The following is a 26,875-nucleotide window of genomic DNA, read 5'->3' as shown; positions in this document are numbered from 1 at the left end:
TTAAGAATTCCGCCAAATGAATTATTCTTGGGGCAAACTGGAAAAAGTGCGTCAATATAAACTTTTTAAATTTCCCGCTAAGTTTTCCACCAAAATTTAATGTTTGAGCATAACATGAGCCGTGGTATCGAAATATGGAAACAAATAGGGATGTCATCTCGGAAAAAATCCTATTTTGGGTCAAAATTCCTATGTTAGAACAATACTGTACGTACATATAATATATATCTTAAACTTCGCTTTCGAGACATGAAAAACGCAGCATCCCATTTTTTCCCTCTTTGTTTTTCGTGCAAGGTGTACCCTGCTATTATCAAGTTCATTTCTCGAAAATTCTATAGTACGACCATATTAGGTGTTATGCAGTCTCCATATTTGGTATTAAATAGTCTATTTTTGATAAAGCAGTGAAAATTTAATACTAAAAATTATACAATTAATAATAGGCACGTATCTAATTTAAGTTTATTGATAAAGCATTTCGACAATACTTTTTATCACGGAGGCTAATATTATTGACTAACGTAGACAATTATTTTCAATTTCATCCATACTTGGTATTACATAATATAGCATTTTTTATAAAGCAGTCAAACTTAAATACTAGAAACTATATAATATATGCCAAAAACCTATATAGTCTAGTATTATTGATAAAGAATTTCAATTATATTCTTTATTACAAAGGCTAACATTACTGAGTAAAGAACAATTTAAAAAAAATTATTCTAGTCAAACCAGTAGCATTACAAAGTAACGAAGTATATCATTTTAGAGAATAAGGTTGTAAGGTTTTAAGGTTGTAAGGTTTTTCAACAACTCTCATTTTACAAACACTGTATGTGGGAACTATGTATGATCTTACAAATGTCGACGCTATAAATCTAACTTTGTCACAAGCGGTACAAAGTGTCTTCCGAGACTGTGGCTGCTACTTGTTCAGTTTTCCTTTTCAATTCCATAACATCATCCGGAAGTGGAGGGACATAAACAGGATCCTTTACATAACCCCATAAAAAGAAATCACAAGGGGTGATATCCGGGGACCTAGGAGGTCGTTTTAGCAGCTCTACGACGACCAATCCAACGATTAGATAGCTCTGCGTTCAGGTATGCTCTAACAACATGGTGAAAATGTGAGGGTACACCATCTAACTGAAGGACAAATTTCTATGATTCAGTTTGCAACAATGTCTGTTACCATGTCTGCCACAACTGAAGGAAGGACTCTCTAGTAACAGTTTGTTCTTCAAAGAAGAAAGGTTCATTAAGATTCTTGTGAGACATGGCACAAAAAACATTGACTTTTGGAGAATCTCGCTTGTGTCTAACAATGTCATGCGGGTTTCCCGTCTCCCAAATTCTATAGATGTGTCTGTTTACCTTCCCATTTTGTATGAAATGCTGCCCCGTTCGAAAAATAATTATTGAATTCACAAAAGCATTGTCTTTTTCCTGCAATGCACAGCAAAACTAGACTGGCTGGTCTTAAGGATATAACTTTTGCAATAACTGTAGTCTGTATGATTACTCTCTAAAATGATGCACTTCGTTACTTTGTAATGCTACTCGTGTGGCTGCAATACATTTTTTAAAGTTTTCCGGGACTTTTGAATTACGCTTCGACCATTTTGGATATTACATACTCTGCTGTTATTAACCACTCGAAAATTTTGTATCTCGACCATATTCGGTGTTATGTATGCTCCATATTTGGTATTACATAGTCTATTATTGAGTAGAACAGTTGAACATTTTGCATCACAACAATATTCGGGCATTCTGCGATCCCCGAATCAAATTTTTTATTTTTTAAAAAGATTTCTTAGTCATTTTATTTACAAATATGAAATCAATTATTTATTTGTTTTGTATATAAATATAAATGAGTATTTTGAAATCCTGCAATTTAAAGAGATTTATTACAAGCAGTCACTATTTTAAGAACAAAAAGAGGAAACAGCCAAACTAAAATGGACGATTAAGGAGCCATTGTAAATTAATATGTAATTAAAATTTTGATTTTCATATTTTTATTTTACATATATATTTTCTATCTCGACACTCTAAAATCTCGACGGATAGGGCGCCTCACTCTTCGCGAAAAGGAAATCATTAGTACAACTTGGTTTTTAACATTTTAATTAGTTATAATAATGTAAATATCTGCATACTTTCGTTATTTATATCACGACCTTTTTGTTTTATTGCTGAATTATTTAAATTATTTTGCGTAACCCAGACGCCTATCCTACAGATTAAACTACTTGAAGGTACAGGTATAGGTTGAAGCAAAGCCAAAATCTGTGCATTCCCATAGATATACATATATATAATAATTTATTTAATAAAGAAATATTGATTATGTTATCTCCTAATATTAATTTTAGTAGAAGTATCTAAAAAGAGTGAACCCATAGGTAGGAAGTTTAATTCCGAAAATTGTTTTAAAGTAACTTGAATGTAAATTGTTAAAAATGTTTTACGGTAAGTAAATAAGCAAATCATGAATAACAAAATTTCAAACTTTGAAAGAGAAATTAAATTAAAAGCAAGTAATTATTGCTATTGATTGGAAATTAGTTGACTTTTAAAGGGGAACAAACCATGTAAATTGTTTGCAGCTATTGCGAAAGTATTCGAATAACTTGTTTTCGAATAAAATGAATTTAAGATCATACAACATTATACACACACACACACACACACACACACATATATATATTAAGTATCACCGAGCCTTATTAACTGCTAAGCTTCGGTCCCAATTTTGAAGGAGAAATCTCGGGAAGGGGGCAGTCCGAGGTTGTCTCTCTCTCCCATTACCACCAACTTTTGAGAGATCCATTCTTCTACCCCTGTTACTAATCTCTCGAGAGGCTTTCCTGCTTCCCTCTTGCAGAACAAACACTGTACACTTACGAACATCCATGCTTTCTCTGTTATTCGAACAGAGTCCATCGGAACGGTAGTCAGCGTCACTAACAACTATATTGGCTGAGTATATAAGGTATTTCTCCCGTCTTTCGTGGTGTGGTGGTCTGCTTTTGTGGTGTGATGGTCTGCATGCTGGGCGCGTATTCCAGAGCTCCGTCGTTCGATTGCAAGTGAAGGCGTTGCTCATTTTTCAATATCTCTTGCTTTCAAAAAATCCTAATGTCTCTACAGTGGCGCCCGAACTAAAAGGATATTGGATGATGATTCTCCACTCCCAAAATTTGGCGATTAGGTCCCCTAAAAACCCCAGTCACCCTTTAGAAGAGGGAAAATAGTAAATAAGGTATTTCTCCCGCCTTCCTAGTGTGCCTTCGTGGTGTAGTGGTGTGGTGGTCTGCACGCTGGGCGCGTATTCCAGAGGTCCGTGGTTCGATTCCCGGCGAAGGCGTTGCTCAATTTTTAATCTCTCTTGCTTTCAAAAAATCCTAATGTCTCTACAAACGGAAGTTGAAGATAAAGTAAGTGGTTAATAATACCTTTTCTGTTAATTCAAGTTATTCCTCTTCTCTCTGGTTTTATATTTTTTTCTCTTAATGGTCAGATAATTGCTACTCAAGCATCCATCTGTAGTCGAAGAATCCATGGGTCACTTATTCATCTCATCACTAAGAATCTTTCCCAAGGTTTATCACAGGGAGCGACCGATGTTATACGCGCGAGAAAAGGGAAACTTCGTCCCAATTTTGATAGGAAATACGCCACGAGACATATCCGAGGATCTCCTACTTCTGTTTCCCGGCCTTCAACTTACCGAGGACACGACAGCATTTGAAATATCTCCATATTCCAAACACACAATACATTTGAAAATATCCATACCTTCTACGGGATTCGAACTCATGCCAAAGGCTAGTGTAACCGAACTCCCCGCCAAACGGAAAGCCCTTAATAAATACCCTTTGACGATCGGTGATTTTGTCTTAACTGTGGACGTCTTTTACCCTGCATGACTCCCACGAATAGATAGATAAAGGCAAATAGGTAAGGGTTTCGAAAGTGTCGCTGTCGCTAAACAAACTTTTGGGATCAAAAAATTATCTCCAAGAAAATATGAATGTTAATAACTGATAAACATTGCATTGTTATATTTGTTCTCTAAACATTGTGCTACGAGTGATGCCTTGCATAGTTTGAAAATATTTTACTTTGAAATAACCTAACAGATTGTTTTATTATCACTTCTTTCTTTTTATGATCTTTCCAGGTGAAACAAATTCTTATGACGGAACTACGACAGCCCTGAACTCTAAGAGTACTACATCTGCAACGACATCGCAGCAATCTCTTGCGGATACGGTTACAGAAGAAGAGTCTCCAGGTTATTTCACCTCTTTACTAATTCTATAAGAATCTGTGAACTGAAATGTTAACTGAAATTTGATTGATTTTAAAGTAAATGATTAAAAGAGTAAATACTAGAGTTGAATAAAAGCAAGATGAGGCACGTCTATAATTCTGAAAAAACTTCACTTACATATTCACAAATAGTTAATATCCCTCGATACAATTATCTAACATCTTTACCATCTTCTACAATATTACAGGGTGGCTTCCCCTTCTAGCGATCGCCCTAAAGCAAGGTTCTCATTTTTTTAGTTTAGTACCACGTTAAATAAGAATCCAAAATTTATGTATCATTATGCACCAATGTATATGTATAAAATAAGAGCGCCATTTTACATTCATTAAAATATTTTGTGTAAATATTGTACCACGAAACAATGCTACTCTACCATTAGTGGTAGTTTATCATGTACCATAGTTTGAGAAACACTGCCTTAAAGGAAGTGTATTTTCTTTTCCAGATTCGTGTCGTGATGACCAAGATTGGTGGCCTTGCGCACCAAGGTGTCATAACACTTGCTATAATTATGCCAGAGGAGATGCATGTGAAGATCATGATTGTAAACCTGGCTGTTTTTGCAAAGACGGCCTACTCCGAACTGATGATGGGGACTGTGTTGACCCTGATGATTGCCCCTCACGTAAGCAATTTACTTATAATTTAATGTTCCTACTATAACAATCTTCAGCATATTTTCTCAAATGAGGTCCAAACGCCCTTAAGCATTGTTTCTGAAATGAGGTCCACTTTTACAAATTAGACTGTTCTGCGTACCATCTTATTCTTATCTCTATCGAAAGGAATTTTTAAATATGTTTTTACAGTATACTTATGATTATAAAACAGACTTAATTAAATTAGATTTAATGTTATATTAGTATTAATCAATTAAGTTAATTGCAAAAAATTTATACGGAGTATTCACAAAGTTCCTGAACAATTTGTTTGGGTAAGGATCAACCTATATCTTTTGCAACGTCGCACTTGCCCCAAAAGATTAATTTTTTTCGACAAGTGACACAATTTTGACGTGCGACAAAATGACTTTTGGTTGACGGTCGTTCAGCTGTAGACAAATGTGTTTAATCAATGTTTTGAGCGAAGCTTATTTCTCCCGCCTTCCTAACATAGCTTCGTGGTGTGGTGTTCTGCACTCTGGGCGCGTATTCCAGAGGTTCACGGACAGTTCGATTCCTGGCGAAGGCGTTACTCATTTCTCATCAATCCTGCTTCCAAAAAATTCCTATTGTCTCTACAAACTATGGCTGTTATTATTTGTTTATTGAAGAAGAATGATCGTAAAATTTCGTTATGCAACATTCCACACCAAAAATTCACTTTCAGTTTGCGCCGCTTCAATTGCCTTATGACTTGAGGATTTTCGAAATCCCAAAGTCCTATATTATGTGTACATTAAGCCAAAACAAACTACTGGGAGAAAGCTTTGACATACTTTTAATAACACCATAGAAATTTACAGCAGGTATCCTCTTACAGGATGTTCACAATAATAGTGTAAAGTTATGTAATGACTTTATGGACACCCTATATTTGTTTTTAATAATTTAGGATTTGCTAAAAACTGTAACTAAAAACTGAATAGCTAAATAATATTTGGACTCGCAATATGGCTGAGCCAGTTGATTCTTGCACAGCTGTTTCATGTTTGGATGTAGGCTGGTAAGCTTAAGTCCGAGATCCGCACACTTGCCCACCAACGACTGAGCAGTTAAGTCGCTGAACATTGGTAGTTCCGACCTGAGTTTGATTCCAGGCGAACGGGCTGGTTGCATGGGCGTTTTCTTGGCTTTCCCATGTGTAACGTGTATTCGAGCCAGTGTTCCTTAGAAATTCCTCCACGAAGGCATCCCTCCTCTTGGGAAGATAGCCTTAATGTGCTTTACCATAATCAACTAAACCGAAACGGAGATGGGCATACCTTAAGTGCTTTCCTTTTATTAGATGAAATAGTGCCCTCCGTTTGGGGAAAAAACAAAACTTTGCTTTTATTTGAATTAGTGTTAAAAGCTCTTTCTTATACAGATATGTAAAAGCAAAACTAACTATAATTTTTTTAAGAACCATTGTACATATCACTTTATTCTATTTTTACGAGTAATGAAATGCAGAAATTAACCATACCTTCTGCTTATTATTTCATTTAACATCCGGTGTCATTCGGCAGTTCAGTTAACTATTCTCTCATTCTGTGACAATTTGTTAATTTTAATATCGCAATGGAAAAGATCATGAATCCATGAAAATTTTTTATACTTACTACTTGGAAAATAAAGTTCACGTTATGTACTCAGAGTTTCGAGATGCGAACGTATATGCAAAATAAGTCTTTTCTAATAATTATATCATTTTCTACTATAAAAGGTTCTAAGGAATGAAAAATGACTGCTTCACGCAACCAACCCACTCCTCCTCTGGGATTGATTTCGTCGGTTCATCTAGGGGTGCTAAGGGAGCTTTCAAAATTTTCAAATACCGGCAGTGTTGTGGGGTTCCATTGTGAGAGGTTTGACTGCGCAACGAGGACTCCCTTTTGAGGACGTTTTGACGATTTCTTTGTCTCCCGTCTCGACCGTGTAATGACTGAATCGGAGATGGCGGAACACGTAAATTAAACGGCCAACCAAACAACAAGCTAAATTTTATCTCAAACCCTTTCATTTCCTCATGGATATTAAGAACAGTCAAAGAATTGTCTTGTAGACAGATATTTAGGAGAAAATGTGATAGGCGATTGCCATGTGTAATTTCAAAATTCTGAGATTTTCAGCTATAGGTGTGTACACGTTGGTTTCCAGACTGAGAAAAGTTGCTCTGTAGAATTTTAATCTTTCATCTAATTTGGTAGGAAGATTAAAGTGCACAGAGAACACTTATTTCAGCCGGAAAGGAAGACATATTCTTTGTTTTTATACCATAAACATTAACTCTGCTAAGCAGATAGTAGTAAAATTCTGTTCTCTTATTATAAGGATTAACATTTTTTCCGACAATGAAAGCCACATGTTTATAAAATAGATAATCTATTTTATTAAAAACTGTAACAACAGTACCACTCACGATTTTCAGGATTATTTAGAATATAATATACTTAATACCGATTTAATGCGAGCCAAATCCTCATAGTACTTTCGATGTTTCAGTTTTCAAGATTTAGAATTTTGTTCCAAGCAAATAATAATACTATATCGTACTCAAATTTTAAAACCATCTTCTTTTTTTTATATTAGGTGTAATCACGAATGTCCTTAATGTTTTATTTAAGCAGTGTCTTTAACAATCCTAAATATACAGCTTTAAATATTCACTTGTGGTTGTTATACAAATGTCCTGAATTTACCAAAATTCTACATATTCTCCGAAATTAAATCCTATCAAACATGTCCGAAATTTCAGGAACTGAAATGAAGAAAAGAATAAGGAAACATGGTCTTTCTTCGAAAGTTTACTAAAGGCAGTCCTTACGTAGGAATGACACAAATGGCACATTCTTACTTTAAAGCATTAACTGAATCCATGCCAAAACACATGAAAAGTATCATTTTAGCTGAAGGAAATACAATGAAATATTGAATATTCTGTGATTTTCATGTTCTTATTAAATATAAACTGCTTATTTAAAGTGTCCGAACAATTGCGTGAGATCAGTTTTAGAAATTGTTGAATAAATTATATTTTAAAATCAATTACATTTTGAATAACTTATTTCAAAACAGATAATCAGTAGCACATATGAAAGAAAAATAAAGTTATTTTTTACCACCTAGTAACTGATATTTGCAAATAAAATTGAAAAAAAATCTGAAAGGTTTCAGATTTTAAATTACGACTAAAGGGGAGGTTTTTTTTAACGTTTTGTGTGTTACCTTTATTTATTAAATAGCATGTTCTTAGCACTTAAACCGTAAAATTCAGTTCAACAGCAATATCGTAAAATAATTTAAAATTGAGCATATCTTTAGAATTTCCGATACACAGTCCCGTGCGCTGGAGATAAAAAGGTCTTTTTCGCCGTTGCTCGCTTTTAAATCGTTGAGTTTGTTAATCAAAAATTCGTTAAAGTTTTACAAAATATGAAATAGATATTTCAAATTTGGGCTTCCACAGACCCATATTCGCAGTAAGATTACGTTATTCAAAAGTCGATGAATCTATGTACCGTTGTTTTGTCACAATGCGTGAAATATACATACATTCATGCAGATTTTTCATTATTTAATTTTTTCAAATATAATGCAGGACTCTAACATTTGGTGGCAACAGTTTGAAAAGTGAAACGGACATTTATAGTGAAGCAACGCAAAATCGCAAAACGAAAGCAATAGCCCTTCAGGGCAAATTGCACCTTTGGCCTAATATATGTGAGCCTCTTAGATGGATTAATAATACATAAAAATTGCTTTGAGTTACAGTTTGAAAACTTTGCATATGTCTACTGAATATCATTTCGTAAAAGCTTTATAAAATTTCTCTCTCATTTTGCAAAATAATATTTTTATAAAATTCTATTCTCTAAAAGCTTTATAAAATTTCTTTAGAGTTTTATTGAGAAATACTGTTTCTACCTATAAACAATATCAATCCTAGTCTGTCGGCCATGCTCATGCAAATTAAAATTGGTCGTCGACGTCCTGTGCACCATCTTGTCCCCCGCTATGTATAAAGTTCCGTAAGAATTTCTCTAAAGCTCTATTATCTTCAACAGAAAATTTTCGTAAAGGTTTGCTTACTCTGATATGTATAACAGAACGTGGAAATCACGCACGATGCAAATTCTCAGCTTTCTGGGAAACATGCAGGCAGGTATTTGTAACATTCGGGAACATTCACTTCACAATGTTTTTAAATTACAGTTGGGATGCACTGAATTTCTCTCCCATTTGCAAATAGGCAGGCATGTTCTCAACGCCCACCGAGAAAATAATATAAATGTCATCCTAAGTATCCTTTTTGGTACCTAAGGTTGTATATATGCCTCTATTGAGTGGAATTTAATTTTTTATTAATGTTTTATAATTATGTATATATTTTTATTTTTCAGGGTGAACTGTGGGCCAAAGAAAAATGAGTCAGTGGCCAAATGTGGAGCGTGGATCATGCATTTGAGGTGCATGATCCAGAATGTTTTAAATCTCCTGTGAATGTTCGAGGAGTGCTGTGGAGCACATGGAAAGAGCGTGGAATATTGTTGATAATAATTCACGATAATATTTTATTCCGTGCTTTGTGAAGCAAATATTGTAGAAAAGTTACAAATAGATGAATTAATTAATTGCTTTTATTAGCATTATAAAATAATATAATGCTATTATTTTCTAACTTTTTTAAAAGTAATTTGGTGGATAATTGATAATTATTTTCTCCTTAATGTACAGCGTAATTATAATTATAAGTTAACCTATTCAGACTTATGTAGAGCTCATTCTGGTAGACCCATTTCGATAAAACTTGGTATATACGTTATACAGATATGTACCATGGGAAAAGAAACCTGCAATAAAAATTATACTTAAATTTTGACCACTAGTTGAGAAATGGGGCATGAAGAACAAAAAACACAAATTGGAATCACAAAACATTATTTAATCACAGCATTCGTTCAATATGCATTCAACTTGCATCAATAATTAAGTTCAAAGCAAATTATAGTGTTGAACATCAGCGCGGAGGCTTTCTAAATCAGTTGCAGTAATATGACGTGTTATGCTTGCTTTCAATACAGGCATAGTCTATATGCTTCCTTCATACATCTTTCAGGAACATCTTTGTACATCTTCGAATCTTTCAGGATCAGAAGTTACACGGGTTTTGTCCGGGACATGAGGAGACCAGGTAGTCGAATAAACACTCTCGTTGTTGTACGGCAAGCATGGCTATTTACGTACCTACTTACCACCAGCTGAGTTGCTGTACCGACTGTTATATGACTATCAGCATTTATAGTCAATTGGTGCAGCATTCTATTGTCGCTAGGCCTAGCCAAAAATCTCTATAGAATATTAAAATTTGTAGCGGAATTTATAAAGTTACTTCGGACGATAGGTATTTGTGACGTGTGGTTATTAAAAAGACCCTGTCAAGACTGACTGTACTGAATGAGGATTTTAGCAGTGTTTTAGGCATTGTGATTCTGAGTTTACAGGGACTGTTTGCTCTAGAAGCCAGTGGTAATTTGGATATAAGAAGTTATTCAGATGCATTATACTGAACAATATCAACTGGGTATATTAATGTACATCATATGTGCTATTCAGATATTTGCAGAGTTCCTGTGTAATATTTTATTGTCACATTCATAGTAATTAATTGTGTTATTCACTTATTTACGGTTCGCTTACAATTCACTTACGTATAGTTTGCCTGATAACTGAAGGCGACGCTGAAAAATACAAATCAGTGTGTAGAGTTGGATATTATGTGTTCATTGAAAAACATGTGCGGTTCACTTATACACAGATCACCATTTTATATTAGCTTGTCATTGTGTATCGATTACTGGTACAGAACACTTGAAGATGGGGATTAGGAAATATTAAGTTTATTATCCTTCCACTCAGGCGCTAGATCTGTGTGGAGAGCGATTTTTTAAAAATTTTAGATTACTTTTAGATTTTCGCAATAAATTTCAGATTAGTCTATAAGAGTTTTAAGTTGTTTCGATGTAGCTTACTCTTTTGAAGTTGTTTCAACCATACGTGGGTACTTTCAGCTGTATACTGTGCATTCAAATATGTAGTGATCGATAGTATCTGCTAAGCCGAATATGCCTGAATCTGTGTGGTGCAATCCAAAACGAAACGGATAGGCTGCAAAAGGGCCATGCGCCGTCAGGAAATACGTCATTGCTCTGCCAATAGCGGTTAATTCCCTTGACCCTGTATTCCTTTTCCCTGTAGCGATTAATTTTCTGTTAGCTCTTATGTCCAGTTAGTTTTCCACAGCGACATAAGGTTCCGTGTCAGTCTTGATTTAAGATGTGATAATGGAATTGGCAGAGAGATGGCTGGGAAAAGTTGTCCATTTGCAATATCTCTTGCCAGTTGGTCGGCTGCTGCATTGCCCACTGTGCCCACATGGGTGCGTGTCCAGGGCGGGTATTCTCTGGGAAATAGGATAGGAAGCATTGAATTTCCCTTACTAGTGAGCAGAGGCTCACTCCGATTATTGCAGTACCTCATATGCGACAGTTTTGAGAATTCAATATTCCGTCTAGATTAAAATGCGACTCTTCCAATCACAGGAAGTTCCATGGCCATGCACAACAGATATCCTGGCCGAAATCAATGTGTTTGTCTTGATCTGCAGCATGCAGCTCTTGCAGAACTTGGAAATCTTGTATGGATACTACCTTACAACGTATCGCAGAACTTTTCGTACAGTCAACTAAGGGAGAGGAAAATTATGTGATACAGCTCGTGCACTTGCCGAAGAATATTAGGAACCGGACGTTTTTTCAACCATGGCGAGAGCAACATTTTCCACAGTTTCATGTAAAATCCATTTCCGCCTTCTTCCTTGCAACCCAAACAATTTCACAGTCTCCTCAGATTTAGTAATAATCGTTTTCAAATCCTGCCTCAACATAAGCAATGCCTTTTTTCAAACCCTGCCCGTTCCGCAAGCCTTTCAAGCGTCGATATTCTCGTAATGCAGTTGAAAAATTACTGCCTTTCTGATAAAACAACTTCACGAGTAAAACTCGAGGTTTTGTGGCTTTTTAAAACTCTTCAAATTTGTCAAACATGCTTTCTGTCTATACAGCATGAAAAGTACCCTTTCGGCCGAAATTTGAACTATTTATTTTTATTGCAGTTTTCTTTACCTCATGGTCCATATAACGTGTAGACGAAGTTTCAATGAAATAGGTCTTCCAGAACGAGATCTATATACGGTACTTTTAATTATAATCCTCCTGCATTTACTAACAATAGTTAGACAGCTGTCCCGGTTTGTCAGCCAGAAAAAAGTAGCAACCGTAACCAGGAAAAATCTGGGATACCTTCCCATTAATCTTGATCCTCACTTTTCTGTCCGTATCACTTATCACATAAAACAGGGGGAATTTCATAGTTTCAGGAGAGGAGAATGTAATCAATCTTTTATTTAGTTGCTCAGTATTTAGTGTTAATTTTTGAACATAAACTACGTTCAAATGTTTTTTATCAACACTTATACTTTTAGCTGTTTAATAAATAAAACACTTTAAAAATAATCTAAATTTAAATGGACGTATATGTATCTTTCACGTTTTATCAAAGAAGGGGGAAATGAACTTCTAGTAGTGGTGAAAGGGGTGCAGGGGGTAAATAGGTACATAAACCATGTAAAAAATGCATTTTGCACCCAATGCTATAGTCATGTATTATTTTTAAAGGAATAATATAAGGAATATTAAAAAAATGCATGACAACACAAATAAAAGGATGTTAGAACCAATGTTATCGCCATACATTACTTTTAAAGAAATAATGTAGCGAATATAAAAACCGTGCATGAGAATACGAATCAAAATATGTTGCCACCAATGTTATCGCCATGAATTATTTTAAAGAAATTATGCAGCGAATATGAAAAAATGTATGGTAACACATAACACTCTATCGGGAATCCTAAAAATGTTTAGATATTTTGTGATTTTTCAGGTGAATTTTATGTGGCGTAAGTGCGAAGAAATGGATAAAAAGCAAACTGTGATAAGTTAAAAAAAAATAGAAAAATATATGAGATATGTTTTTTTTTTTTTTTTTTTTTTTTTTTTTTTGGAAAATATGCTGCTGTAAAATATTTTGTAATTTTACTGTTACATTTTATGTGGCGTAAGAATGAACAATGTGAATACAAAAGCATAACCTTTGTTGTCTTTTTAAAAAAAGTTGTATTAATAGGTGGGGGTCCAAGAGCAGATCGGGAAGCTGCGAAATCGGCGAGAGCATAAAAAGCATTAAACACTTGTAAAAATCTAAAACGACGTGGTGCGATGTGAAAATCTAAAACCTTTCAGATTGTCTTTTTAGCCCAAAAGGGACGTTAGTATTGAATGGGATATTAGTCTCGAAATGGCATTATGTGCCGAAACATTTAAAAGCATTGTATAACTGTTCAGATTGTTGTCACTATATAGTATCGCCCTCTATTACATTTAAAGAAATTAAATAATAAAAAATCTGCATGAATGTATGCAGGTTTCTCCCATTGGGAAAAATCAAAGTTACTTAGAGCCATCAAATTTTGAATAACGTATACCTCCACCAGAACATGGGCACCTGGAAGCCCGAATTTTGAACTTGTTTTATTACCTTTCATATTTTGTGAAACTTTAACGAACTTTTGATTAACAAACTGAACGATTTGTTAATCAAACTGAACGAGCAGTTGTAGGACAGAACGGAATAAACTATTTTTATTCCCAGCTCGCGAGGCTTTCTATCGGAAATTGTAAAGATATGCTGCTTTTAAATATTTTGCCGTTGAATTCAATTTCATGTGGAGCGAGCGCCAAGAACGTCATACTTATTAAATAAAATAAACACACAAAACGTTAATAATAAAGAAACAGTAAAAGAGTTTGTTAAGCCATCTTAATAAGAAAACTGAACATTGATATGATAAACTGGGAAAGGACTGAAAAGAACAGAAAAATGTACACCAACTCTTAATGCTACATAAGGAATTCTAAATGTATGCTGCTATTAAAATTTTTGCAATTTTAGTGTTGGATTGCATATGATGCAAGTGGGAAGAAAATAATGCTTAATAATATAAGTTAAAAAGATAAAAAAATCTGAAAAGTTTCAGATTTTAGCGGTCGACCAAAAGAGCTTGTTAAGGTTTTTTTATATTGTCTTTGAGCTTGCAGTATACCAACCTGCTGTTACACTCACTTCTACTAGCCCGTAGAATTCAACAGCAAAATTATAAAATTTTAAATACAGCATAGCAATATATGTTTAGAATTAGCGATGCAGCGTTAAGTGTTTGCATACATTTTTCTGTTCCCATCCCCCCCAATTCCTTCTCACTTCATCATATCAATGCTCAGTTTTCTTACTCAGATACTTTAAAAAACTTCTTTTTGTCTTTTTATTATTAACGTTTTGTACGTTATTTATTAAATATCACAGTTTTGGCGCTTACGCGGCATAAAATTCGATTCAACAGCAAAATCACAAAACATTTAAAAACAGCATAACTTTAGAATTTTCGATAGACGGTCTCCTTAGCTGGAGATAAAAATGTTTTTTTCCCCCGTACAGTGTCGCTTTGAAATCGTTGAATTTGTTAACCAAAAATTCGTTAAAGTTTTACAAAATGTGAAACACAGTGGAAACCGCTTAATTTGATCACGTCGATTCCAACTTCATTTTATTGCAAAAAGCGGTTGAATTTTATATGCGGTGCTGGGCCGCACACAGGATTTCATTTCCGTTAGCGACACAAGGTTGGATATTTTCGAGGGTTCTAAAAATAAAATTAAAAATGGACTTACTTTATATAAAATTTCAATAAACTTTTATGACTGAAATGTGCACATATCTTAAATTCTTTCTCCTTGTATACGTCCCTGCTATTGAGATTAAAAATCGTTTTAATTCATAAAAGTTGAAATTATTTTAACATATTACCAAGATCAATACAATATATAAGTATATGAAACATTATTTAAAAATTTATTCGTTCGAGTTTCCTGCATATTTTCTTGTTAGTAGCTTTCCAGCGGTCTCCAAGACACGTGGTCTCCAAGACACGACATTGCTTGTTTTGCATGTCCATCTTTTAAGTTCGAGCGTTCTTCTCAAAAATTTTAATGCTTGTTGAGACTCTGCTGTTGTTGGTACAAGATCGGGATTTTCATCTTAGGACTCACTTTCATTTTCCACAATTCTTTTGTTTTCTCTAATAACTTCGATGATATCTGCATCACTCTTTTCGTAGGAAGTCTGGATATTTTCATCGATTCCCAAATATTTGAGGAAGGTCTCATCATGCATTTCTTCATTGTTACGATTGTCTTCTGGCACATCTTAAGAGTTTACAGAAATTTGCTTTGGATGTAAGCCCGCTTTTTAAAATAATTTGATATCGTTGCTTGCAAAGTTACTTCATCGCACGCATTTAAAATAACATGCACGGCATCTAAGAAAGAAATCGACTTAACAGTTTCCTTAGAAGAACAACTGCATCAGTCGTATCAGTTTCATTAATATTCATTTTGAACCACTTACATCTTATAACGACTCTTGAATGCTTTCATAACACTAATCTAATGGCTGAAGAACGGAAGTTGTATTAGGAGAAAGGGAAACTAATTTATGTTTTTCAACGAGAGATCAGATGGATGGGCAGCGCAGTTACCTAACAAGAGCGCCACTTTTCCTTGCTGACGTTCCTTACCCCATTTCGTACGAAAATCACTAAAATTATTGGTTGTCATTCAAATATTTTTATTGGTGTAATAATCGCAGTCAGATTGACGCCCTTCAGACACCGAGGGTTTTTGCTTGCCCGATGAATAATGGGGTCTTTTCAAATGTTCCGTCCATACTACACGTTAATAACACAGTAGCACGTTGTTTCATTTATTTTAAAGTTATCTGTTAAAAAAACCGCTCACTTTTAAAGATTAAAGTGCGCTGAGGTAGGGTTCGGTACTAAAAACCAGCCTCATCAGTATTAAAAATATGATGTGGTTTGTATTCTTGCAAAAATCCGGGTAAATTCTGTTCTATCCAACTATCAGCTTCATTAGAGTGTAATTTTTTGAAAACGATATTGTTTCTTTCTTTCCATCTTGTGAGCCATCCAATGGTAGGGACAAACTTCTCATCCTGCACTTTGACGAGTTCTGTTGCCTTTTAATACAAGATTTCTCACGGCGTCGTTTCTTGCGACATAGCGTGGCGTTCTTATTCCTGGCATTTAGAAATTATTCCAAGAAAGAGGGCAATTTCTACATCGATAGACTTTCCACTTCGCTTACGTGAAATATTTGCGTTTGCCATCAGTTCATCCGAAATTGCCCCTTTTCTTCGCAACAACGTACATAATGCAGATTGTGAAATACTTAGTTGTGCAGAAGCTTCATGTTAACTACATTTTAGAGAAGTATCATACTGCTTCAACAGTTCTTTGTCTAGAAAGCTTAAGCCCTTGCGTTTGGACATCTCGAGGAATGATCAAACAATAAAAGCACGATGTACATGGGTGAACTGAATGAAATGTGTGAGCAAAAAAAAAAGACGATTTTTTATACAGATATTTTCTCACATCTTTTTTTCAGGTTTCCTATTTCCCCAAAGTGGTAAATGGTCTGATCCAGTTCTGACAAATCTTTTGTGACCCTCCCCCACCCATGATTGACCCAGATAAGAAAATTCTAGTATTTGCAGCTCCACGTGTGAAAGTGGATCGACTTTGAATCAAATCACTGACCTTTGAAACACAGACTTGGAGCTTTTGACAAAGATAGATAAGAAAATTCAGATAAGAAAATTCTAGCATTTGCACCTCCACGTGCAAAAGAGAATCCACTTTGAACAAAATTACTGAACTTGCGGTTTCGACTTTACAATTTTAAAAGCGATCTGATTTTTATAATAGCTAGAGTTAGTATTATTAAGCGATTATTTTATAATGGTATTCATTTTAATTCTTTCCTTGGGTTTTGATTTTAATAAGGATTGATTTTATGAAGCAGAGATTTTATTAAGCGGTACCCACTGTAGATAATAAGACAAATTCGAAGTTCAAAATTCGGGCTTCCAGTTGTCCATCTGCATTCTTGAGTTTGATGGCTCTAGGTACCGTAGTGTTTTCACAGAGCGAAAAACATACATACATTCATGCATATTCTTCATAATTTTAATTTCTTTAAGCATAATGTAGGGTTATAATATTTGGTGACAACATCTGAAAAGTGATACAGCGCATTTAAGTGATTCAACGCAAAATACCATTTCAAGACTAATATCCCACTCGGGATTTACGTCTGTTTTGGGCTAAAAATGAGGAGTGAGTATAATAGCAGACTAAGGCTGCGAGCTCAACGAGAGAGTGTAAAAAACCTTGACAAACCCTTCTGGGCGACCGATAAATTCTGAAAAATTTCAGATTAATTTTTTTTTTAGTTCAAAGGGGCAATTTGCCCTGAAGGACTATTAATTTCGTTTTGGCATTTTGAGTCGAAAACTTTAAAAGGCTGTATCATCTTTCAAATCGTGCTACCATATATTATCGCCCCGTCTTATATTTAAAGAAATTAAATAATGAAGAATCTGCCTAAATGTATGTATGTTTCTCGAATTGTGATAAAACTACTGTACCTACAGCCATCAAAAATTTGAATAACGCAATCTTCCATAGAATATGGGCATGTGAAATCCCTAATTTGAATTAATTTGAAACTTGTGTTATTATCGATTTCATATTTTGTAACACTTCAACGAATTTTTGATTAAAACCTAAACGATTTCAAAGAGAGCAATGGCAACACTGTACAAAAAAAAAAAAAAAAAAGAATTTTTATCTTCAGCGCGCGAGGTTCTGAATCGGAAATTCTAAAGATATTCTCATTTTAAAATTAATTTGCGATATTACTGTTGAACTGAATTTTATAGTTTGAGTACGTAGAACAGGATATTTAATAAATAAAGGTAACACACAAAACGTTAAAAAAAAAGACCCTTTGGACGTAATTTAAAATCTGAAACCTTTCAGATTTTTTTTAAAATTATTTTTCTTTCTTTCTTTTTTTTATTAATGTTCTTCACTTCTTCAAGTTTTATTCAACAGGTATGGCTCCATTCTTCTTAGCGCCATTAGCAGTATCATATACTGTGACAAGCTTCAAGAATATCCGCCATTCTCAGGTACAAAATTTGCAATCAGTCTTATTATTCCAACAAGACAGAGCTGCTCTACACTGGTCTTCTCAATTTTCGAAAACTTCTGAATATGCGTTTTTCTAGGACATGGATGGGCTGTGACGCACTCATTTCTTTGCTTCCAGGCTTACCTGATAGCCACCCTCTTTGAATTTTTCTTCAAGACTTATGTCATCATCGTCATTAGCAGTAAGTCTATCAAACTACTGTTCCAAACATTGCATCAAGAATTATGTCTACCAAGCCCTTGTTTCAAGAATTACTTCTAGAGTTATGTGTACCATAGCCCTGTTTCAAGAATTATGTGTCAAACCCCAGTTTCAAGAACTACATCACGAACTGGTTGTGCCAAACTCCTATTTGAAGAATTCCATTAGGAACTATGTCTAACAAAACTCGGTTTCAAGAATTACATATGCCAAATCCTTGTTTCAAGAATCGCATCAAGAAATAGGTCTGCCAAAACTCTGTTTGAGAATTTAAGTCAAGAATTACGTCTACCAAACTCCTGTTTTATGGTTTTATTTATTTTTGCTAATAGTTACTTTAATTTCTGATCCTTCCCTCTTTTCTCTTCTTCCCCTCGCGTTTCCTTGCCAGGATATAACTGAGTTTCGGTGAACGAGAGTATTTAAACTGTTGGAGCGAGAAGATTAGAGAGAGCGTGATTTCGCTATTGTGAACACATGCTTCTGTTTTCTTCCAACTGTTAACCTTAATATCGAATACGCATTCTTGCAGCCGAGTTATTATTCTGCCGGTGTTGGTTCTGAGTCAAACTGTTAACTTAAATTGAATTGTGTAGTCTTGTACCAGTAATTACCTTTAAATTTAGATGATACCTTAAGTTCATCACCACAAGTACTTGACGTCTTTGTAAGCACGTAAGTCCCTGCCATCTGCAAACTAAAAAAGTATGTTGAATAAAAGGTCTTTTACACCCTTCTCTTGTATCTCGAGTCCTTGAGAGAAGTTGCAAGATAGATATTTTAAGTGGATCTAGTTACATTTTATAATAACTGAATGAATTGGATTAGACTAGATAGACAAGATCTTATACTATTTCAAGAAATACACCAAGAAGAACGTCTGCGAAACCCCTGATTCAAGAATTACGTCTGTCAAATCCTTGCTTGAAGAACTACATCAAGAATTATGTCTAGCAAAACTTTATACCAAATCTTCCTACACTGCTTAGAACAAACTGAAGAGAGACTATATGTTGCTATTCTACAAAGTGCAGAAAAATAATATTGAGTGGTTAGCCTGAGGCAAAGAATGGAATTCATGCTGAGCTGCAGTAATGCAGCTCCCCTATCAATCGGGAGGTTCGGAATTCAAATTCCGGAGAAGGCATCACTTAATTTTCCCTGTCTCCAGACTCCAAAAATGCTAAAAGACTATAAGTGACGTCCGAACTAAAATGTATTGAACGATAATATGTCACCACCTGGATCTCCTTCTCCCCAGTAACGCTTTAAATGTGGAAGAATGTAAGAAATTTTCTCCTTCCTTGCCACTTGCTTTTGCTGTGTAATTGAAAATAGTTCGGCTAGCATTCGGGAGGTTAGGAGGTGGAATCCCAGTGAGGGTATCGTTGATTATTGTGATCATAAGTTTAGAATGTTTATATTTTTATTTGTATTCCTTAATCTGTTTTGCGGAGAATAATTTTCAAAGCCTGCTGCTATGGGTTCATAGATTTCAAAAATAAATGGATAGATAAACAAATAAAATGGTTCGATTTAACTGCGTATGTCATACTATACCTGAAAATATTAGTTTTGAAATTACATATGGTAGTCGTCTACAACTTTTTTTTCTCAAAACTAGTATTTTATAAAAGGTTTACCACTCACCTTATCTAAGGATTTCCTATTCTAGACTTAGCAACAAAAAAGGAATTTAAAGCACTATGATTGGGGTTGCTGGTTACCAGCATATATCCAAACATAGTACAACTATGCAAGAATCGGCGCGCTTATCCGTCTCATTAATGAGATATCAACGTTTAAGTTATTAAAAGCGAATATAATTTTCTGGTATTAATTTATTAAACATTTAATACCACAAAAAATAAAATAAAATAAATTTTAAATAATTGTATTTTAAAAGTATAATTTGGTACGTATATATACCATCAACATACCTTACTTTGAGTCTTATTTTGTGTATTAATAGTTAAACAGCAACAGAAGCGTTAACTCGCCAACCAAGAGACATAACTTCTTAACGCCAGCCGTTAGGGATGAAGGCAAGCAAAAGCTCAGTTACTTTCAGTGCCATAAACCGTATTTCAGCGAGATGTTTAACAACGCTGAAAACATGTGACAGAGGACGCAGACCCCTCGCGGCTAACATTGGTTGCTCCGAAGAACTGGCATGTTCCTTGCGTCCACAAGACGCCTCATCGGAAGTTCATTTTAAATATTTTTTGGCTACACTGCCAAACAAGGGCTGCTGATTTATTTACATCTGGAGATTGGAAGAACAATTTAATAATACTGACGTCACTTTTGAACAGAAATTATTCATATATATGCACCAACACTTATAAATACATTAAGCACATATAAACACATACATCGCAATTAGACTCATAGCACGCAGCATGTAAAGGAATGCACTTATTGAAGCACTTGTTTAAAGTACATAAACACTTATAAACACATAAATCTGATATTCTCACATGAAACGTGTATAAACAGAACAATTCAATGCTGTTGTATGACACGGTGCAGAATGATAAGGTATAATATTTACAAAATACTGATAGCGTTAGTTTATACAGGTGAAGGCAGAATAAACTATCACACAGGAATACATTCATAAACATGCACATAAAACACGACAAGCGCAGTGAAACTGAAATGCTGACTTGAAACTAAATAATGCTGCATTTAGATATTAAAGTCGCAGTTAGAAGTGAGATAGGATTGGGACACTGAGGTTCCACGCCCTCCACTATCTAGGGCCAGCAGCTCCTTGGAATCCCAGAAAAACACTTGAGTATCTGAATATATTAACCTATAGACATTAATTATATAAGTACTTGAGTACATTTTTAATGATTTATATATATACATTAATTTTTGGATACATAAAATACTTGAGTGCTATAGTTTACATTGAATACATAAGTATACTAATTTCTGAAAGCATTCATTACTTGCATACAATAATTTAACACGTGAATACATAAACTCATATAAACTTGAATACTTAAACGTTATTTCTTCAATACATTAATTAATTAATTATTATATTACTGATGCAATTTACTGGCACTGTCACTGGTGGCGGTGTGTTTCATACATTTTCTCATAGAAACACTGCAGATATCCTCTGTGAAGAAGACTGATAGAAATCTTACTTAAATCGTGGTGACAATATCCAGTTCTGATGATATTAGCAAGTTGTTCGGAAACTTCTCAACTGAAGATTCTCTGAGTGATGGATAGGCCGTGATGAACCTATCTTCTCTAGGCTCGACTCATGTCCCCTTCACGGGTGTTTTTTCTTCAAGAATTATGTTATGAGCATAATGATTACTTAATCTTTGAACGATTTCTTGAAAAAATTCTTCTTTCAAGAATCATGTTTACCAAAGCCCTGTTCCAAGAATTGCATGAAACATTATGCCTAATCTACTATTTTACGAATATTCCAGAACTATCCAAGAGATGTACTAGGAATGTTTCTAGAAAGTTAGGGTATGAAATGAAAACAAGTATGGTTCCTTGTCTATGTCTAAATATTTCCTTTGGGCTTTCATACAAGTAAGCCTTACAGAGCACTGTTTTTTCAAGGCTTCGTGCTGTTTTTAAAAATATACAACTATTGACAAGCGGGGTTGCAACGTTTTATCTAACAGCTGTGTAGGAACCTTGTGAATAGGTAAGCGAATATTCGATTTTGTTCAGAAACTGATACGTAAAACTCAGGAAGGGTTAATTACCCTTCCTTAGTTTCTAATTAAGAATTTCACAGATGGTCTCTTTCTCTGGACATACAGAAAAGCCACCACTTGGGCTTGAACTCAAAGTAATAAGAAATGAAACTTAAGTAAAGCTTAAAGATATAGCCGAAGCTAACAAGAATTTCTAAGTAGTTCGCCCCTAAATATCAATTAAGCTGACGAAGTTATCAAGGGCCTGAGATACGGACGAGCGTAATAATAGGTTAGAGAGAGTGTAGCCAAAAGGCTAACGGGCGTTAGTCAAAATCTCTGGCTCTCTAACGAAGTCAGTGGAACTTCGACTTAAATACCGCTCTTACTCATTTGCATTAACCGCGATTCTAAAAACATATCCTGGTAGGAAATTGTATGCTGAAACTAGGAGCGATAAGAAAGTAGCTTTAACTAAAGATAACTGTTAAAAACTTAGGTAAACCTTACAGACAATGTAAGAGAACATTAATGGGAAATGCGCCTGGAATATTTTTGGCATATTTTTCTAGACGATAGAAGAATATTCCTTCTTGAAATATATTTAGAACATTCTAGGACTGTGCCGCGAAAATCTTAAACTACCTCCTCGGAATATTCCAAATCACTTCGAATACTCTCAGAATATTGATATGGATTGAAAAATGGAATATTCATGGAAAATTCGGATGTGCGTAAGGCAAAGGTGTAAACATTGCAAGTATTTTATTTTATTTGTTACCTACTAAAACACTGTGATGTTTTAATTTTGTTAAATTTTTTATTAAAATGTAATAAAACATTATAATAATAATATACTTAATGTAATGAAACATTTGTTGGCATTTTTGTCATAATGTCAGAAATGGTGTCAGCTTTAGTTTTAACGCCTTAAATTCTACACAGTAAATGTAAAGAAAATTAAATGAGATTTAGAACATTTTCGAAAACAGTTATGTAATGCTTGGACTATGATTGTTTGTAATACTACTTGAACTTTGTCCACGCTTTCGCATTCTAATTTTCTTGCCGTAAAAGATATCTTCTTGTTTTGCAGCTGTGTGCGGAGAACATGAAGAAGAAACGGATTGCATAAGCCCGTGCAATAATTGCGCAGCGAACTGCTATTCTTGTCCGTTCCTGTCGTGTCACGAAGGCTGCGATTGCATAGATGGTTACAAAAGACACGACAATGGAACCTGCATCCATGCAGCCATGTGCCCACCATGTATGTTTATTTGAAATCAATGCTTTCTTCAACAACTCAACTTTCACTTAATACTTTCTACGCTATTTAAAAATTAGTTAGTTCTGTATTTTATGTTTGATATGCACTTTTAAAATTTGTGCAAATTATAAATTAAGAATCAAAAACCTGATCTCTGGAGAAACTCTTTCGTTGGATGATTTTGTATTTTGGGGTACTTACTGCAATTTGCAATTTTTTTTTTTTTTTTTTTGGTGGCTGGGGCAACAGACAATGAATGAAGCGAATGAAACACGAAAGGAAAATTTCTTATTCACGGTTTTTTCACTTATATTAGTTTAATTACCACTAAATAAAAGCAATCCTATTATTTTTAAATTTTATAACTTCTGTTTTTGCCACTTTCTACCATAATCTGATAAGTTTAAAGTACGAGGGAAGAAGTCATAAGTAAATCACAAATTGGCATTGATATACTGTATTTTTCACCACAGCCGTTTATTTTAGGTTTTGGAAATTTAAAAATATTCACACTATTCTCCTCTTCCTCTACTGTACGTGCATTTTTTCTCTGAGGGCTAGTTTATTGGTAAATTTTAATGCCTTGATTAGTTTGATTTTTATTCAGTATTATTTCTATATGTATTGGCATTCTTTTTTTTCAGCATTTCATACATTTTGTTTTTCCTTGCATTTATGATTGGAAAGTTATTTTATGGAGATTCTTCGTCAAGCTAGCAAGACGTGATAAATGTTCTGACACGTAAGAAACTTTCCAAACATGTGATTTCCCTTACTTCTGTTATTTACGTTTCATTCCATCTCAGTTCAGTCATGTCAACTACTGATGTGTTTGATCTTTTGAAATTCGAGCTCAGCTCTCAGCTTTCTCCTTAGTTCTTCCGATTTTCCTCTAGGCAACTGCAATCAAGACCCATTCATATTAGGTGTCACTAGTTATCATCAAATATCTGCTGAATATCAATCAGGTATTGTAATGCTAATATTACTATGCACTCTTCTTGGAATGTAGGGTTTTTTTTTAAAGAAATACTATTGTGATAGTTACCAGTTCATTTATTATGTTCTTACTGTAAGCGCATTCTTCTTAAATTAAATGACTCGCATAATTTTCTCCTCAATTTAAAAAAAGAGGGAAATTTCGCTAGGAAACACTGTGTTTGAAAATAGCAAAATTGTCCAAATTCATGATATTCGTTTTGCTGGTTATTAAGTACCACTTGCACTTCAGCTTGAAAATGCTAATGGAACTCGGTGAATGTACAAAAGAAGATTAACTTGCTGTTATCCGTTTCTTTTTGAAGGGAGGAAGGGACAAAATGACTTCATGCAAATAATATTTGTAATGTTTTCTGTTCATGGAAAGAGGTTTTTATCGCTTAAAGCATAAGTAGGTCGAAAAATATTTCAAGACCGCTCAAACGTTTGCGATAAAAACTGAGCTAGGTTCAGACAAAGTGAAGCAAACTCAACTATGCAGAGGGAGGAGGAACTGATTTGAGAAATGTACTGTGCACTATAACAGTGATCTTCAGTGCCAAACGCACGATTTAAAGTGCGTTTGGCATTGAACGTTTTTTCTTTTTATTGTTTTTAACAAAATTTTTTCAATGAAATAAAAAATATAATAATTAAATCTTAAATTTGGCTTACTAAATATTTATCAGAACTTTTATAAAAAACAATAATAATAACTCAAAAAGAAAGGAATCTAATTTATATCTTTATATATATGAAAAATAATTTTGGTATCTGCAAGACATTTTTGTTGGTTACACTTTGTAATTCAAACATATTGATATCTAAACATAAAATTTTCGGGCTGATATTCATTTCCAATAATTTCAATATTCCTAATTAACCATTATATATTTTAAATTAAATTTAAATAGAAATAAACAATCTATGAAAACCTTCCCAGTTCCAGAGAAAGCTTTCTAAGCGGAACAAAACTTGAGTTTAAGTAATGACAACTTAGCCTCTCTTTTTATTCCTTAAATTTTTCTTTGCGACATAAATAGAAATATATATGTTTGTATGTTTATAATTTAAACTTATTTATTTCTCAGTACAGCATTACACTTGATGATGTTTCGATACCGATAAAGTTTGTAGCGTTCACGGACTGCAGATGCAGTCATCGGTCAGTTAGTTCGTTTCCTTATTAATTTTCAACCGTTAAAGAAAGTTGTTCGTATATATATGCATTCCCAAATAAGGCGGTTATGTTTTATGCACATACGGGTGATAATAATATAATACAATATCTCTCACAATGTCTTTTAATGAAAATTTCCCACACTATCTTTTGCAAGTAAATTATTGACTGTGTCTATTAGCTTCATTTATTAGTAAAACACTTTTTTAAAGGTTTCTATAAATGGAAAATTAAAAAATAATTTCACTAACAATATAAATTGTTTTGAATATCATACAAAACTCTAAACGCTTTCAATTTAACCTTCAGTCTCTTAATTTTCAATTAATTCACTCATTGCTTGAAAACTTTCTGATATTTTTTTCAGATCCTTCAGATAACGAAGCTAATGCTTTAGAAATTTATTTTTCATACAAACCATTACAAAGATAGTAAATGTTTTCACGATTTGTAAAATAAGAAGCTCTAATATAATTTAATGTTTCTCCCATTTAATTAGAATCATTTTCTAGAAAAGTATAGTTCCTATAAAATTTTTCTCAGAGTTCCTTCTAATTTCTGATTTTCGAAAAAATAAAATATCTTAGGTTCAATTTCAAAAATATCTTAAGTTTAATTTGAAATTTTGCCATAACTTCATCTGATAGATCTTGTTATCTAGAAATACACTTCCAATTGACCTTTTCAATAAATTCTTCTGTTAACATCTGATATCTAGAAATACTTTTTCAATCAACCTTATCTTTAAAATTTTCAATAAATTCTTTTTTTAACGTCTATTTGTTCTATTTTTAACGTAAAATTTTCAATAAATTCTTTTGTTTTATATCTATATCTATATATATATACATACAAATGGCTTAAAAGTCCTTCACCGAGCTTTATTTTCGTAATCGTTGGTCGTAGTCATATACTTCGACTTACAGATGCGTTTTAAATGACGAAAATATTCATGTTTTAGTTACGCCAAATTAAAAAATATAATTTTCGATAAATAAAGAAATCTAACTACATGGGATAGTGGGTAGGGACTCTGACTACCGTACCGAAAGATCCGAGTTAGAATTCCAAAGAAATCATGGATGTTTGTAAATATGTAGTGACTTTGCGTTATGGGGGCACTCCAAATATAGGACGAGCCGAAAGTCCTCTGATGTGGATCGGTCTTAGGGAAGAGGGGGGAGAGCCTCGGACCCAACCCCTAGATTGCTTTCCTTCGAAACTGGGGTGGAACTTGGCAAAATCTCACTGTCATCAATATGGTGCCCAAGGTTCTTGCCAGCGACAGGTTTAATCTTGTATCCTTTACCGCAATGAATTT

The 26,875-nt window shown here is 34.1% G+C and overlaps 1 protein-coding gene across 3 annotated transcripts in view; it reads left to right on the top strand.

Moving 5' to 3' along the window:
- LOC118182596 (uncharacterized) overlaps window positions 1–26,875 on the top strand; it is an 84,461-nt gene that overhangs the window by 45,586 nt on the left and 12,000 nt on the right. For 2 of the 3 annotated variants that reach the window (XM_085815151.1, XM_085815152.1), the window contains exons 5-7: window positions 4,202–4,315; window positions 4,803–4,982; window positions 23,226–23,396. In XM_085815151.1, coding sequence (XP_085671277.1) covers window positions 4,202–4,315; window positions 4,803–4,982; window positions 23,226–23,396 — 465 coding nt within the window. The remainder of the gene's footprint in view (window positions 1–4,201; window positions 4,316–4,802; window positions 4,983–23,225; window positions 23,397–26,875) is intronic. The other variant, XM_085815153.1, reaches the window with a different exon arrangement.

The sequence above is a fragment of the Stegodyphus dumicola genome, chromosome 4 (genome assembly GCF_044657685.1).
Source record: "Stegodyphus dumicola isolate Sdum_Otavi_A_Nest chromosome 4, ASM4465768v1".
Lineage (NCBI taxonomy): Eukaryota > Metazoa > Arthropoda > Arachnida > Araneae > Eresidae > Stegodyphus > Stegodyphus dumicola.
Note: the sequence above shows the minus strand (reverse complement) of the source record. Positions and strands in the feature narration are given on the sequence as shown.